This window comes from Neoarius graeffei, chromosome 20 (genome assembly GCF_027579695.1).
Source record: "Neoarius graeffei isolate fNeoGra1 chromosome 20, fNeoGra1.pri, whole genome shotgun sequence".
NCBI lineage: Eukaryota > Metazoa > Chordata > Actinopteri > Siluriformes > Ariidae > Neoarius > Neoarius graeffei.
Window position 1 is genome coordinate 38,798,734 of NC_083588.1, and position 15,993 is coordinate 38,814,726.

General features: G+C 48.7%; 1 protein-coding gene across 1 annotated transcript in view; it reads right to left on the reverse strand.

Moving 5' to 3' along the window:
• Positions 1-15,327, reverse strand: part of gcat (glycine C-acetyltransferase) — a 34,603-nt gene extending 19,276 nt beyond the window's left edge. The window contains exons 1-3 of the mRNA XM_060901679.1: positions 15,024-15,327; positions 1,307-1,437; positions 1,114-1,215 (exon numbers count right to left, since the gene is read on the reverse strand). Coding sequence (XP_060757662.1) covers positions 1,114-1,215; positions 1,307-1,437; positions 15,024-15,243 — 453 coding nt within the window. The 5' untranslated portion in view covers positions 15,244-15,327. The remainder of the gene's footprint in view (positions 1-1,113; positions 1,216-1,306; positions 1,438-15,023) is intronic.
• Between the last annotated feature and the right edge of the window lie 666 nt (positions 15,328-15,993).

Consider the following 15,993-nt stretch of genomic DNA (forward strand, 5'->3'; position numbering starts at 1 on the left):
AGAATGGCCTGGTTTTTTTTTTTTTTTGCGATATTGCAGAAATAAACATCTCACAATGACCAAATTTCAGAAGGAACCAAATTTCACCGATTTTATGAAATCGAAAGGCCGTCTAGCTTGAATACTGAGTAAGGGAACGGAATGAATATCATGTACTGCACATGGGATTTGCACCTTCAGTAAACATCAGCAAGCCATTGGCCAGCATTTTGGCAATAAGATGTGGTCTGCTATACTTGCATGCACATGATGGATATTATTCGACTTAAGCCATCTTTATTTTCTTTGGATATGCCTGATTTTCAAGGTTGTATATTGTGCATGTTATGCTAGAAGGAGTTACAACATACATATGCATATATAAATGCTTAATAAAAATTGGTCTACCATCAGCAAGCTCTTGTTTATGCCAGGCAGCAGATTCAGACGAGCAGAACACACTATGGAAGTGTGTTGCACCACCATATAGTGCCTAACGTTTAAACTTGCATACTAAACAAGGCTTGTTTAAAGAAAGTCAGCAAGGAGTAAAGTTTTTCTTTTTTTGGTCATTAAACCTATTTGCTACTATGGTGTATTAAAAAACAGAGCCAGAGGGAGGGAGGGGTGTAATAGTCCAAGAAATGACTCAATTTCTGAAATTAAGGCCCAAATTTTCCAGGGGAGGGGGTTTAAAAAAAAAAAAAAAAAAAAAAAAAACCCACCACACCTCAAATTCTCTCCTACATTTCCCAGAATGCACTGCAGCTAGGAAGCAGGGGTGTTTTTTTTTCTCCCAAATTTGTGACTTCTTAATCTCGGAATTGCTTAGTTCCCCCCTCACAAATTTCTGACTTTATAATCAAATCACAGTGAATATCCAAGTTTTTTCTTGGAATATTACACCCTCCCTCAGCTCTGCATACATTTTTTTTTAACCTACAATGGCCCAAATACACCATCGGAACTTGCCCACTGAGCAACTTTCAATAAAAAAAAAAAGAAATTATATAAGCCCAGACAAAATCTGTTTGTCCCTGACAATCCAGCAGAGCCCTTAAGATGATAAACAGCAGAATGGGACAGAGCACAAATATTCTAACAGTAACAAAGTGCATCTGATGGTTGAAATACCTCAAAGAGACCAGCATTGGCATCAAAGCAGCTTGCATACAAGATGCAGTCTTCTCTTTCATGAAACTGAGCTAGCTTCTGCTCCAAGTGTTTATGAAGATTCTGGGTTTAACAGGAAAAAAAAAAGAAGAAGAATTTGTCTGGTCACAAAAGTCACGGTTTCATTTCTTTTTCCAATGATCTGTTTCTTTACCTGCGTCCCACAAATGAACCTGACTGAACTCAGCCCAGCTCCGTATTTCTGCAGCGCCTCAATTCCAGCCTGAATGATCTCCGGATGACTAGAGAGGCCCAGGTAGTTATTGGCACAGAAGTTCAATATATCTGAAACATGTACAGATATAAGCAAAAACAATCACATTAAACCATGATGCTTCAACTGAAGACTCTTCTAGGAGAGAAGGATGTTGGCCAAGTTGCAATCCCTAATGGTGAACATCTCTCATCCACTGCAGGAGACAATAGCAGCACTGGGCAGCTCCTCCAGTGACCGGCTCCTCCATCTGCGGTGTGTTAAGGAGAGATATAGCAGCTCCTTCCTCCCTACTGCTGCAAGACTGTACAACCGGCACCTCACCAAGCACAGCACCAGACACTCCTCACAATAATGAACAATACTGTCCACATCACTTCTACACTACCGTTCAAAAGTTTGGGGTCACCCAGACAATTTTGTGTTTTCCATGAAAAGTCACACTTTTATTTACCACCATAAGTTGTAAAATGAATAGAAAATATAGTCGAGACATTTTTCTGGCCATTTTGAGCATTTAATCAACCCCACAAATGTGATGCTCCAGAAACTCAATCTGCTCAAAGGAAGGTCAGTTCTATTTCGTTTCTACTGACCGCCAGAGGCGGTGCTTTCAGCACATGGATATCCATCACACGAACGTGCAGGTCGAGTAATAGTAACAACAAAGTCACGTGTGACCTGGGTGACGTCACCCCGTGACCCCGGCATAAAAGACCGGTAAACCCAGGAAGTGACCTCTTACATCTTCTCGCGTTTGCAGGTTGCGAGTTGGATTGAAATTTGGACAAAGCGCTGTGGTAGTTTCGTTACCCGTAGGGTTGGGGCTGTGCTTACGCATCCTCCAAGAAACTGCGCTAAGTCCACCAACTCTTTTCTTCTTGTCGTTATATTCGCGCCGCCGGCCTGTTCACAGGCCGGCTGTCTTGTGTGTTGTATTCGTATTGATTTATTACTCCGTAAGCTGAGCGCTCTCGCTCGGTGGAGTTAGCTGATTAGTCCTCCGGGGCGGTGTCCTCACCACTGGAGGCCGGCTTGTCCTCATTCAGGTAAGCGGTTTTCATTCATTTAATTTAAAGCGGTGTTTCTCGCCGCTGTTTATCAGTTCTGTGGCGCACTGCGCCTATCTTTGTTAATATTATTAACCGCCTTATTTTATGTAGCCTTGTCTCCGGCCTGCTCACAGGCCGGCGGTCTTGTGTGTTGTATTCGTATTGTTACTCCGTTAAGCTGAGCGCTCTCGCTCGGTGGAGTTAGCTGACTAGCCCTCCGGGGCGGTGTCCTCGCCGCTGGAGGCTGACTTGTTGTCGCCCAGGTAAGCGGTTTTCATTCATTTAAACTAAAGCGGCGTTTCTCGCCGCTGTTATCAGTTCTGTGGCGCACGGCGCCTATCCTTGTTAACATTATCAACCGCTTTACTTTGTGTAGTCTTGTCTCCGGCCTGCTCACGGGCCGGCTGTCTTGTGTGTTGTATTTGTATTGCTGTTACTCCGTTAAGCTGAGCGCTCTCGCTCGGTGGAGCTAGCTGACTAGCCCTCCGAGGCGTATCCTCGCCGCTGAAGGCCGGCTTGCTTTCGTTCAGGTAAGCGGTTTTCATTCATTTAAATTAAAGCGGTGCTTCTCGCCGCTGGTTATCAGTGCTGTGGCGCACGGTGCCTATCCTTGTTAATATTCCCGACCACGGGTGTGTTCGCCCGGTCGTTTTTCATTACCGCCTGATTGTTTATTTTGGGCTGCTTACTTGGGGTGTTCTCGCCCTATTTTTTAAGTTCCCTTCTGCCAGCCAGGCGTCATGGACCTCTTCTCTCGCTGCGCCAACTGCTGGTCCCCCTCGAACCGGAGGACGGCCACCGCGAGTGCCCCTCATGCCTGGGTATTGATCACCTGCGGCAGGGGCTGACGGACATGGCCTGCGCAGACTGCATGTGCCTGAGCGTGGCTGCGCGGACCGCCAGGCTGGCTCGGCTGGATTCTCCGTCCGACATCCCCCGGGCCTCGGGGGGTCAGGACACGGTGTCGGCTGCAGCAGCGGGGCCCAGCAAGCGCCGTGGGCTCCCCCACACGTCTTCGCTTCTAAGGCGAAAAAGAAGCGCTCGGGCGATTTGGCTCAGAAGGTGGAGGTGATGTCCACCGAGCTGGAGGAGATGAAGGCCCTGCTGGCGAATCTTCAGCCTCCGCCACAGGGGGCAGTGTTCCCGCAGCCACCCCTTCTGCCTGGCAGCCCGACTGTTCACCATCACCACCGCTTCTGTCACCGGCCGTTGATGCACGCGGCCTGGATGAACTGTCGATCCGGGCTTCGGAGAGCTTTGACTGCGGTGGGTCCGATGGTCACGGCTCCACCTCTCCGGCCGGTTCCCAGGCCACCAGCCATGGCACCGTGGCAGCGTCGGAAGGCGGATGCTCATCCATCCAGCCAACGCTGAGGGCTGCATTGGCCCGTCTGGGGTTGGACACGCCCCGGTGGCCCAGCATCAGAGCGCTTTCTTCAGAGGTCCCACATAGCCTTCCTCGTTGTCTGTTCCGCCCTCGGCCTCATACATCGAGGAGTTACAGAGGTGTTGGGCGGACCCTAGATGCCTTCCCACCTCCCTAGTGACTGCAGGGCCCTGGCGGCAATGCAGGACACCCCTACCTATGGCCTCCTGCAGATGCCCAACATTGAGAAGCGGCTTTCATTCATTTAAATTGAAGCGGTGTTTCTCACCGCTGTTTATCAGTTCTGTGGCGCACAGTGCCTATCCTTGTTAATATTATCAACCGCTTGTTTTGTGTAGCCTTGTCTCCGGCCTGCTCACGGGCCGGCTGTCTTGTGTGTTATATTCGTATTGTTTGTTACTCCGTTAAGCTGAGCGCTCTCGCTCGGTGGAGTTAGCTGACTAGCCCTCCGAGGCGTGTCCTCGCTGCTGGAGGCCGGTTTGTTGTCGCTCAGGTAAGCGGTTTTCATTCATTTAAATTAAAGCGGTGTTTCTCGCCGCTGTTTATCAGTTCTGTAGCGCACGGCGCCATCCTTGTTAATATTCCCGACCACGGGTGTGTTCGCCCGGTCGTTTATTTTTTATTTCCACCTGATAGTTTATTTTGGGCTACTTACTTGGAGCGTTCTTGCCCTATTTAAGTTCCCTTCTGCCAGCCAGGTGTCATGGACCCCCAGACGCTGGAGGGGACGAGCGCGGCATCACGGGAGCTGTGTGACGCGGCTCCAGGCCTTTGCCTACTCGTCGCGGGAACTGGGCCGGCTGATGTCGTATCTCACCCTCGGCCGCCAGCAGATATGGCGGGCACAGTCCCCTCTGGCCGAGCCCGACCGGCGTGTGCTGCACTCTCTCCCTGTTGTCCCCGGGGAGCTGTTTGGCGAAGCCACTCAGCAAGCCCTGGATCGGAGTGCCCAGGTCATCTAGGCGTAACAGCAGTTCGCTGGCCCCGCCAGGCCCACCACCATGGCAATGCTGCCCAGTCCTTCAGGGGGCCCACACCGACTCTGTCTCGGCCACGCACCCGCCAGGAGACCAGACGGGTTGATGACTTTCGCCGCCCCACCACCTCCCGGACCCGCGGTGCCGCCCCCTACACCCAGTCTGCTCCTCGTCGCCCCCATGGTGACCGACGGGGGCGCTCTGGACGGCGCTGACATCAGCGCGCCGGCGGTCGGCCGCTTTTCCAGCGAACAGCTCCAAAGCTGGAGAGCGTTGACCCCTGGGTGCTGGTGACCCTCACCGAGGGTTACCGCATCCAGTTCTGCCGCCGTCCACCACGTTTCATGGGGTCAAACACACCACCGTGAGCCATCCGGGGAAGTCCCTCGTCCCCCGGCAGGAAATCGCCACCCTCCTGGAGAAAGGAGCAGTCTCTCCCGTCGACAGGCAGAGACAGCAAGGTGGGTTCTACTCCAGGTATTTTCTGGTTCCGAAGGACGGCGGTATCCGCCCGATCCTCGACCTGAGGTCCCTCAATTCCCACTTGAGGACCATGAGATTCCGCATGCTGCGTACAGTGGATGTCTTACACCACATCCAGGCGGGCGACTGGTTTGTCACCTTCGACCTGAAAGACGCCTACTTCCATGCTCCCATTGTGCCACACCACAGGCAGTTCCTGCGGTTTGCCTTCGAGGGCCAGGCTTTCGAGTTCAATGTTCTGCCCTTTGGGATATCGCTGGCACCCCGTGTGTTCACCGGGTGTGCGGCAGCGGCACTACTTCAGGCAAGGGGTTTGCGTGTCCTGCCTTACCTGGACGACTGGCTTGTCTGTCCACGGTCAGCAGCTCAGGCCCGCACCAACATCGCGACTGTGCTCTCGCATGTCGTAGAGCTGGGGCTCAGGGTGAATTACAAGAAGAGCTCGCTGGTGCCCAGCCAGGAGACGACTTTCTTGGGCATGCACCTGGATTCAAGGTCGTTGATGGTAACTCCCTCCCAGACCAGGATCCACAACATCCGCCTACTGCTTGGCCGCTTCGGACGGGGTAGGTCACTCGCCCTGAAGACCTTTCAGCGCCTGCTGGGCATGCTTACGGCAGCCTCCTCTCTGGTCCCGCTGGGACTTCTGGACTTACGCCGCTTCAGAGGTGGTTCAACGGTCTCCACCTCCACCCGGTGCTGCACGGGCGCAGCACATCAACGTGCTGGAGCTACGGGCTGTGTTCCTCGGCCTACAGCACTTCCTCCCAGGCCTGACCGGCAGACACGTTCTGGTGCGGACGGACAACGCTACGGTAGTGTACTACATCAACCACCAGGGAGGCACAAAGTCCCTCCAGTGCTTGAAAGTGGCTGGCCAACTTCTGCGGTGGGCCCATCGACATCTCTTGAGCCTGCGTGCCATGTACTTGCCAGGCACTGCCAACAGGGCAGCAGATCTGCTGTCCCGCCAGGACCCCGATCCCGGGGAATGGAGACTCAACCCAGCGGTGGTTCTCGCCATCTGGAAACGTTTTGGCAGGGCAGAGGTGGACCTCTTTGCCTGCCAGGAGTTGACACACTGCCCTCTGTGGTTCAGCCTCCACGGCCCCAGTCCCCTGGGCCAGGATGCGCTGGCGCATGCTTGGCCGAGGCAACTGCTGTATGCCTCCCCCCCCCCCTCTGCTGCGGATCGTGCCAACCCTACGCAGGGTTGCGATGGACCACCACGGGCTGCTGCTTGTCGCCCCCCCGGTGGCTGGGCCGAGTGTGGTTCCCAAGTTGCTGCAACTTCTGAACGGCGACCCCTGGTGCCTGCCAGTGAGGACTGACCTATCACAGCTGGGAGGGCAGATCTGGCACCCGGATCCAGCCCATCTGCAGCTCTGGGTATGGCCGCTGAAGGGCCGGACCCCCTGCGAGGTCCTTGTGAGCCGGCAGTGGTCAACACCATTGCAAGCTCTCGGGCACCCCCCACCAATGCCCTCTATGCCAACAGATGGAGGCTTTTCTCCAACTGGTGCTTAACTCGGGGGGAGGAGCCTACATGCTGCCCCCTGCCGACCATTCGACTGTTCCGCCAGCCTCTGCTTTGATAAGGGTCTTACCCCTGCCACCATCAAGGTCTATGCAGCTGCCATCTCTGCTCAGCATGCCAGAGTTGGGGGAAGGACCGTGGGGTCCCACGCCTTGGTGGCACGTTTCTTGAAGGGTGCTCTCCGGTTGAGACCCCCCCGACGGAGCCGGGTACCCACATGGGACCTTCATTGGTGCTGCAGGCTCTCTGCGACGCACCGTTCTGAGCCCCTGCTCACGGCAGACATTTCATGGCTCTCCCTGAAGACTGCTTTTCTTCTGGCCATTACATCGACGAGGCGCGTCGGGGAACTACACGCGCTGTCAGTCAGTGGGGAGTGCCTGCAGTGGCACTCCGGCGACAGTGGGGTCACCCTGTGGCCTAACCCCCCTTTCCTCCCGAAGACCCTCTCTGCTACCTTCGTCAACCAGCCCCTTAGCCTTGCGGTGTTCGAGGCGGGCCATGGTGAGAGGTCGGAACTTTTGTGCCCAGTTCGCGCCCTCAGGGTGTACGTGTCGCGTACAGAGGGCTTCCGTAGGAGTGACGCCCTGTTTCTGTGCCACACAGGACCAACGAGGGGTCTGGCACTCTCTAAGCAGAGGCTATCCAAGTGGATAGTCGAGGCCATATTACATGCCTACAGGCACAGTGGCTTCCCGATTCCTCCGGCTGTCAGGGCGCACTCTGCACGAGGCGTGGTGGCCTCATGGGCATCACTGAAGGGCGTGCCCCTTTCAGACATATGCAGCGCAGCCTCCTGGGCTTCCAGCTGCACCTTCACCAGGTTTTACCGTCTTAATGTCGTCCCACATAATCCTGTGGCGACGGCTGTCATTCCAGGCCCGTCGCAGCATCACTGGGTACGGGTAGGCACTCCTCATGACCTGGTTGGTATTAGTCATCCATGTGCTGAAAGCACCGCCTCTGGCGGTCAGTAGAAACGAAATAGAACGAGGGTTATGTATATAACCGCGGTTCTATGAGTTTCGGATGACCGCCAGAGCTTGGCAGTCACTCGGAGTGTACACGAGAAGATTTGCCAAGAGGTCACTTCCTGGGTTTACCGGTCTTTTATGCCGGGGTCACGGGGTGACGTCACCCAGGTCACACGTGACTTTGTTGTTACTATTACTCGACCTGCACGTTCGTGTGATGGATATCCATGTGCTGAAAGCACCGCCTCTGGCGGTCATCCGAAACTCATAGAACCGCGGTTATATACATAACCCTCGTTTTATAGCTTCTCTAAAGAGCTAAACTGTTTTCAGCTGTGCTAACATGATTGTACAAGGGTTTTCTAATCATCCATTAGCCTTCTGAGGCAATGAGCAAACACATTGTACCATTAGAACACTGGAGTGAGAGTTGCTGGAAATGGGCCTCTATACACCTATGGAGATATTGCACCAAAAACCAGACATTTGCAGCTAGAATAGTCATTTACCACATTAGCAATGTATAGAGTGGATTTCTGATTAGTTTAAAGTGATCTTCATTGAAAAGAACAGTGCTTTTCTTTCAAAAATAAGGACATTTCAAAGTGACCCCAAACTTTTGAACGGTAGCGTACATCCATAGAAACCCCTCTGAACGTATACTGTGTGCACTGACTATCAGCATCAGTGCTTTACAGCGAACTGCTAGCTACACATGGTTAAAATGGCTCTTGTGCAATACTACCTGGGTAATACTGGTAATAATACCTGTGCAATACTTCAACGTGCAATTCCACATTTGTAATACACTTATGTTAACTGTACATCTGCAAACCTGTTAATTTACGCAAATTAGTGAATTTATCTCTAAATTTGTAGTTTATTTATTTTAAATATATCCTTTTTTGTGGCGGCACGGTGGTATAGTGGTTAGCACTGTCACCTCACAGAAAGAAGGTTCTGGGTTCGAGCCCAGCGACCAGCAAGGGCCTTTCTGTGTGGAGTTTGCATGTTCTCCCCGTGTCCGCGTGGGTTTCCTCTGGGTGCTCCGGTTTCCTCCACGGTCCAAAGACATGCAGGTTAGGCTAATTGGCGACTCTAAATTTACCGTAGGTGTGAATGTGAGTGGTTGTTTGTCTCCATGTGTCAGCCCTGTGATGACCTGGCGACTCGTCCAGGGTGTACCCCGCCTCTCACCCATAGTCAGGTGGGATAGGCTCCAGCTTGCCTGCGACCCTGTAGTACAGGATAAGCGGCTACAGATAATGGATGGATATCCTTTTTTTTGCATACTTAGTACTTTTGCACTACTCCTTCACTGCCTTATATATATATATATAATGTAAATTTCTCCGTGTGGGATAATAAAAGGCTATCGTATCCACAACATGGAAAACTTTTAGTCACTGGCTATACCAGAGTCAGGTTTGGGATGAAAAGGTCACAGAGTTTGTGTCTATAGAACACCACCACATGAGAAAGCCAAGCTGTTGTGCTGCTGTTGGTGTTATTAGTGCCATTGTGGCTCTTTGGACACTAGAACAGAAAACAAAAGACCTGCTAACAAAGTGAGTGAAGTGAACAGTTAGCTACAGTGCTCAGTGTAAATGAGTACGCCCCCTTTGAAAAGTAACATTTTAAACAATATCTCAATGAACAATTTCCAAAATGTTGACAAAAGTTAAATATAACATCTGTTTAACTTATAGTGTGAAAGTAAGGTTAATAATATAACTTAGATTACACATTTTTCAGTTTTACTCAAATTAGGGTGGTGCAAAAATGAGTACACCCCACTGAAAGTCTCTGGAACAAAGCTAAAAATTGTAGACTACAAATGTCTAATTTAACAAGAATACAATCACAAGGGAGTCTAATTAGCCATTACACAGGTGTCCAGCAGACAGTTGACTATAAAAGGGTGTTACTTAAAGAAAACCCCTCCCCATTTCATGCTGTCAGCAATGGCACCACATGGAAGAGAAATTACACAAGACCCGAGAAAGAAAATAATTTCTTTACACCACAAAGGTGAAGGCTACAAGAAGATCAGCGAAGCTTTACTTATCAGTCAGAATATTGTCGCAAAAGTGATACAAAAATTTAAGAAAGATGGAACTGCAACCATCTCACAGAGACGTCCAGGTCGCCCATGGAAGTTAACACCTCGACAGGAGCGTCTTCTGATGAGAAGGGTTGAAGAAAATCAGCATGCAAGTTCACTGCAGTTATCTAAAGAAGTAGAAAGCCAAACTGGGGTGACTATTTCCCGTGACACAATACGGCGTACACTGCAGAGGAATGGCATGCATGGATGCCGTCCACGAAAGAAGCCTCTCCTAAAGCCCAGGCACAAAAAAGTCCGCCTAGAGCTTGCCAGGGCCCATGCTGACAAAGATGAAGACTACTGGGACTCTATACTCTGGAGTGATGAGACCAAGATAAAGGTTTTTGGAATTGATGGCTTCAAAACTATGGTGTCGCAAAGGTGAGGAATACAAAGAAAACTGCATGGTGCCTACAGTGAAACATGGTGGTGGCAGTGTCCTTATGTGAGGCTGCATGAGTGCTGCTGGTGTCGGGGAGCTGCATTTCATTGATGGCATCATGAATTCACAGATGTATTGCTCTATACTGAAAGAGAAGATGCTACCATCACTCCGTGCCCTTGGTCACTGTGCACTTTTCCAACATGACTAAACACACATCTAAGGCCATTGTTGGATTTCTGAAGAACAGGGTGAAAGTGATTCAGTGGCCAAGTATGTCTCCTGATCTGAACCCGATCGAACACCTATGGGGAATTCTGAAGAGACAAGTTGAGCATCACTCTCCATCCAGCATCCAGTCACTAAAAGAGGTCATTGTTGAAGAATGGAAAAAGATTGATGTTGCAAAATGTCTCCAACTTGTTCATTCCATGCCTAGAAGACTTGGTACTGTCATTAAAAATCATGGAGGCCATGCAAAGTACTAGATGTAGTAGTTTTTGTTGTGGGGTGTACTCATTTTTGCACCACCCTAATTTGAGTAAAACTGAAAAATGTGTAATCTCAGTTATATTATTAACCTTACCTTCACATTATAAGTTAAACAGATGTTATATTGAACTTTGTCTTGTCAACATTTTGGAAATTGCTTGTGTTCATTGAGATATTGTTTAAAATGTTACTTTTCAAATTTACGCTGAGCACTGTAAGTTGCCTTATACAATCAGAGATTCTGGAAAATTTTATATTTTCACGAAAACGTGTGGTATGTGCAGGCCTAGAATTTCGTCATTTTAAGGGCAAGGCCACTTGGCCTTTTGTACTGTCAATTTTTTTGAGGGCATGAAGGCCAAAAGCCAGGACACCAAGGCCATAAAATAAAACAATGATTTTAAGTTCACGTCTATAATGAATTTAATTTAAGGACTAATGACTCTTCTGAGGAAGATTGGAGTCTCAGTTGAAACTATCAAGCAGGTAAAGAAACATCTCCTACACCATTATGTCTGAAGATAAGAAAATATTGAACACATCTAAACTTATCAATCCATCACTCACTTCAAAAATTGTAAAACTTATTAAACCTATATCCTCCCATAATTTTTGTTCAATTGACACCGAATGTGCAAGAGCATCTTCAGACTGTACTACTATGCAGATTTTTGATTAATCAAAATTGAGCCTGGAGTCCATCAAAATGTTTGACTGTAAATGGAACATTTACTAGCATGCAGGCTACTGATTAACCCAAAAGAGCCCAGACCGATTTCTCAATCAAGGAAAATTATCGAGGAAATAAAATGAACTAAATAGAGGACAAAGAAAACATTTCTGACCTTTTATTTTTTAAAACAGCACTTTCATGTCTCAAGATCTGAAATATTAAATTACAAATTTGCAGAACACTGCAACACTATTACACTGTTAACCCGAAAGTTCATTCTATGCAAACGGTTTGAGTAAATACCACTTTTAAAGATTAGTTTTATTGCATTACTTAAACAGAATGAGTATATGAAGACTATATGAGACAGTCATTGGGTGTGCTCATTTTTATAATTTTAGCATAATTATTACTGGGGGGGTAAATGAATAAAAGTAAATGTTAATGTTGTAATGACACCAAAAACAATGAGATAAAATCTCTTGCGATGGTGATCTCGTCAAGATGGCAGTAGTTACACAGCAAAAAGAAACATACAATACTAGTAACAAAACAATGCTAACTGCATAGATTAAAAAAGTGGCTATGAACAGACAACAGCACATATCACGTATTATATTACGGCAGGAACAAGCAGTAGTAACATCCATGACCTTACGCTTAAAGCTCGACAAAGGAAAAACTTGACAGCAAGCTAATTAGCATTGTTACCGGCTACAGTCGGTACTCGGCACGTTAAAAGTGGGTCAACGTTGTAACGACATAACGTTACTGTACAAGCAATGCTTATGTAACGGTAACAAACTTAAGCCCTATATGTTGAAATTCCTATCTTATTCATTTGTTAATTTATCACACAGTCTTACCTCAGTCAACTTCTTCCCTCCTTCTGTGAAAATTCAACGTCTCAGACGCGGACACAAGTGGGCGGGGGATGCGTTTGATTAAGTCTCCTGGTTGGCTGGTGATAGATTGGTGTTATTATAGCACGTCGGAGCGGATCATGCCAGGCTCGAGTCCGATCCACCACTGATGAGTTGCCCAATAAGAATCCAGAATGTCATCAAAAGACGTATTTTTTTTTCCTCAATAGACGCAGGTGATGTTAAAGCCTATTGGCAGTCACAAGGCAGACTACAAAACCGCAGGGCATCGAGGCCACTGTGGCCTTACGGCACATATTTTTATCCAAGGGCACAAGGCCAAATTGAGAGGGCACGAGGGTCATGGCCCTCATGAAATTCCTGCCCTGGACATGTGTCTTGTTACCATAACGCAAGGAACAAGAGTCTGACCTTCAACACTGCGTGAATTCTACAATGACGTTTGGAAAATTAAAGCTCAGGTCTGAGGTATTGGCAAAAACTTATTTGAACAAACAAGTTCTAGGTAGCCCGTGTGATCAGGGAGGGTTAAATGCTCTAGACTTTCATTCATCCAATACAATTTTCCAAGTGAACTGGATTAAAGATTATATAAAAAACTAGATAAAACTCGATGCCAACGGCGTCGATGGGGATGCCTCCGCCTGGTAGACTACACGCCTTATTAAGTTGTGATTTGGGGATGGACATTTGACCTCACAGTAATCTTGACCTGCGACCTTTTAACCTCAAAATCTAATCAGTTAATGTTTGTCCACAAATGGTGAAAGTTTGGTGAAATTTCTTTCATTTGGGGGGCGCTAGTGCGCACGCAAAGGATGTAGATGTGTTTAGTCTATGCTCCTCTCCGCAACTTACAAAGTCATCTTTATACCGCGTCTTTTTTTGCCCATAGACCACAAATGTGTGTGTATATATCTCCCTAAGAACTCTATCAAACTGAAAACCCAAAATGCCGAAGCCAAACGTCTCCAGCAAAGCCAAATCCACCTACAGTCAAGCTGCCAGAGCTGGAGCTAGTGCCACCGGTAGCTGCAGCCCTGCTGGCGATTCTCCCACCAGGTCGGACATGCCTCCAGATAAAACTTATGAAATGTGTAAGGAGCTGTGCAAAGACGTGTCAGAGTCAGTCCTGCGCTGCATTAATGAACGTTTCGATGCCTTTGAGGCTAAGTTTCAAATCACTTGCAGCCTCGCAGGCTGAACTGCAAGCCCGTGTAGCTAACCAGGAGCAAGCGACTAGCGACCTTGATGTTCGCATGCTAGCACTTGAAGCAAAATACACTGAGCTGGCGGGATGCAATACTCAGCTTCATACCAAGGTGCTTGACCTGGAGGCCCACTCTCGGAAGCACAACATCAAAATTGTGGGGATCCAAGAGGGTGAGGAGGACGGCAGGCCCACGGAATTCGTCTCCAGATTAATCCCCAAACTGCTCGGCGACGAACACTTTCCGCATCCAGTAAAAGTTGACCGGGCGCACTGCTCCCTCCAACTGAAACCGGCTGCCGGCTCCAGACTGCGTACCATCCTGGCGCGCATCCATCACTTTCAGGAGAAGGAGTTGATTCTTTGCCTCGGCAGACAACAGTCCATGGAATACAAGGGAGACACGGTCCTTATCTTCCCGGATTACACCAGCGAGGTCATGGCTCAGCACCGCACCTTCAGAGAAGTGCAGCAGGCTCTGTGCAACGAAGGAATAAAACACACTCTGCGATACCCGGCCAAACTTTATGTTTACCCCCGAGATGGCGGCGCACCCAGGATCTTCGCGGATCCGAAGGAAGCGGCGAAGAGGACTGTGTGCACTTTATTTTTTTTACTTAATACAAGAAATTAATGGGCGGCACGGTGGTGTAGTGGTTAGCAATGTCGCCTCACAGCAAGAAGGTCCGGGTTCGAGCCCCGTGGCCGGCGAGGGCCTTTCTGTGTGGAGTTTGCATGTTCTCCCCGTGTCCGCGTGGGTTTCCTCCGGGTGCTCCAGTTTCCCCCACAGTCCAAAGACATGCAGGTTAGGTTAACTGGTGACTCTAAATTGAACGTAGGTGTGAATGTGAATGGTTGTCTGTGTCTATGTGTCAGCCCTGTGATGACCTGGCGACTTGTCCAGGGTGTACCCCGCCTTTCGCCCGTAGTCAGCTGGGATAGACTCCAGCTTGCCTGCGACCCTGTAGAACAGGATAAAGCGGCTAGAGATAATGAGTTGAGAAGGTTTCGGGACGGACAACCTGAAAACATAAGCATCCTGCACCTTAAGGTGGTGGAGGCATTAAAAAAAAAGGTCTTGGCAAAAACTGAGATGGTATGACCCGTTGTAGGGGTGTTTGAAAATTCAAAAGAAACACATTTTTGTGCATTTCTTCCACAAACCCACTGAAAAACATCTTAACGTTTTAGGTTGGTCAAAATTTCTTGCAAGTGAAATAATTACACACCATTTCAAGGTTTACTGGATTGTTTAAAATGCCCAGACTTTTCTGGCTTGGTTCAAACCGTTTTTAAGTCTTATCAAAAAAGATAAAGCATTGCAACATGCATGATGAAAACTTGAAGCATTGTTTGACTTCTTTTCCTGAACACACACAGCTTATGAAAACAGTTTAACTTCCAACTTAGGACATTAAGCAAATGCTCACTGCAATGTCTCGTGTCATGTAAAAGCAGGAATAAACTCGTTCCTTTCCAGGAACATGCTCATCGCTCACCCCCAGCACTGCCGTCCACGCTGATATGCGCTCCCTGCTTGGATGTGATCACTCTCTCCCCCTTCCAGGTCCCTGCAGCGCGGATCGCCTCCAGTTCCCCCTCCAGGACAGCCCTGGCGTGGGCGACACCAGCATAAGGTCGCCTCGAAATTGCATACTGGCGCTTCAGAATTTCTCTTAGAGGAGTTTTAAGCTGACTAACAATCGTGCGAAGTAACATGGCGCTTCTGCTGTCAAAGCCGAGAGAAACGCGTCTCACACGTCTTCACAGTGACGTTGACCCGGAGAAGGCGGGGCCGAATTACGGGGACCCGGGTTCGATTCCGACCCGAGGTCATTTCCCGATCCCTCCCCGTCTCTCTCTCCCGCTCATTTCCTGTCTCTCTACACTGTCCTATCTATAAAAAAAAAGAAAAGAAAAAGAACTGCTTTGGAAACACTATTTTATTGTGTTTGAAAGAGAAACCAAACGATACATTAAAATGTTTTTCTCTATTAAAAAAATAAATAAAAGCCCTCAAACCCTTGGATTTATGTATACGCTAACATATTTATTTCCTAATGTATAGAAACCCCTTGCATTGTATGACTTTTACTGTTTATTAATAAAACCCCTCGTTTGGTAAGACAGCATGCACTTGTACTTCCCTTGTAGGCGTAACAAAATGCACCAATCAAACGACGCGTGGGCGCGGCCATAGATATACATAGAAGACTAGATGCCTCGTCCCCGTTGCCCGTCAACGAAGTCGAACGTCCGCACATGGCGGCCATCTTACCTCAGACAGCTGGCTTACCCATTACATTGTGCTGGTAGCGATATGTACTTTTCAGATGACCGTAACTTCCTCAAATTTCAATCGATATTCAAACGGTTTGGTGTCTCATCTCATCATCTCTAGCCGCTTTATCCTGTTCTACAGGGTCGCAGGCAAGCTGGAGCCTATCCCAGCTGACTACGGGCGAAAGG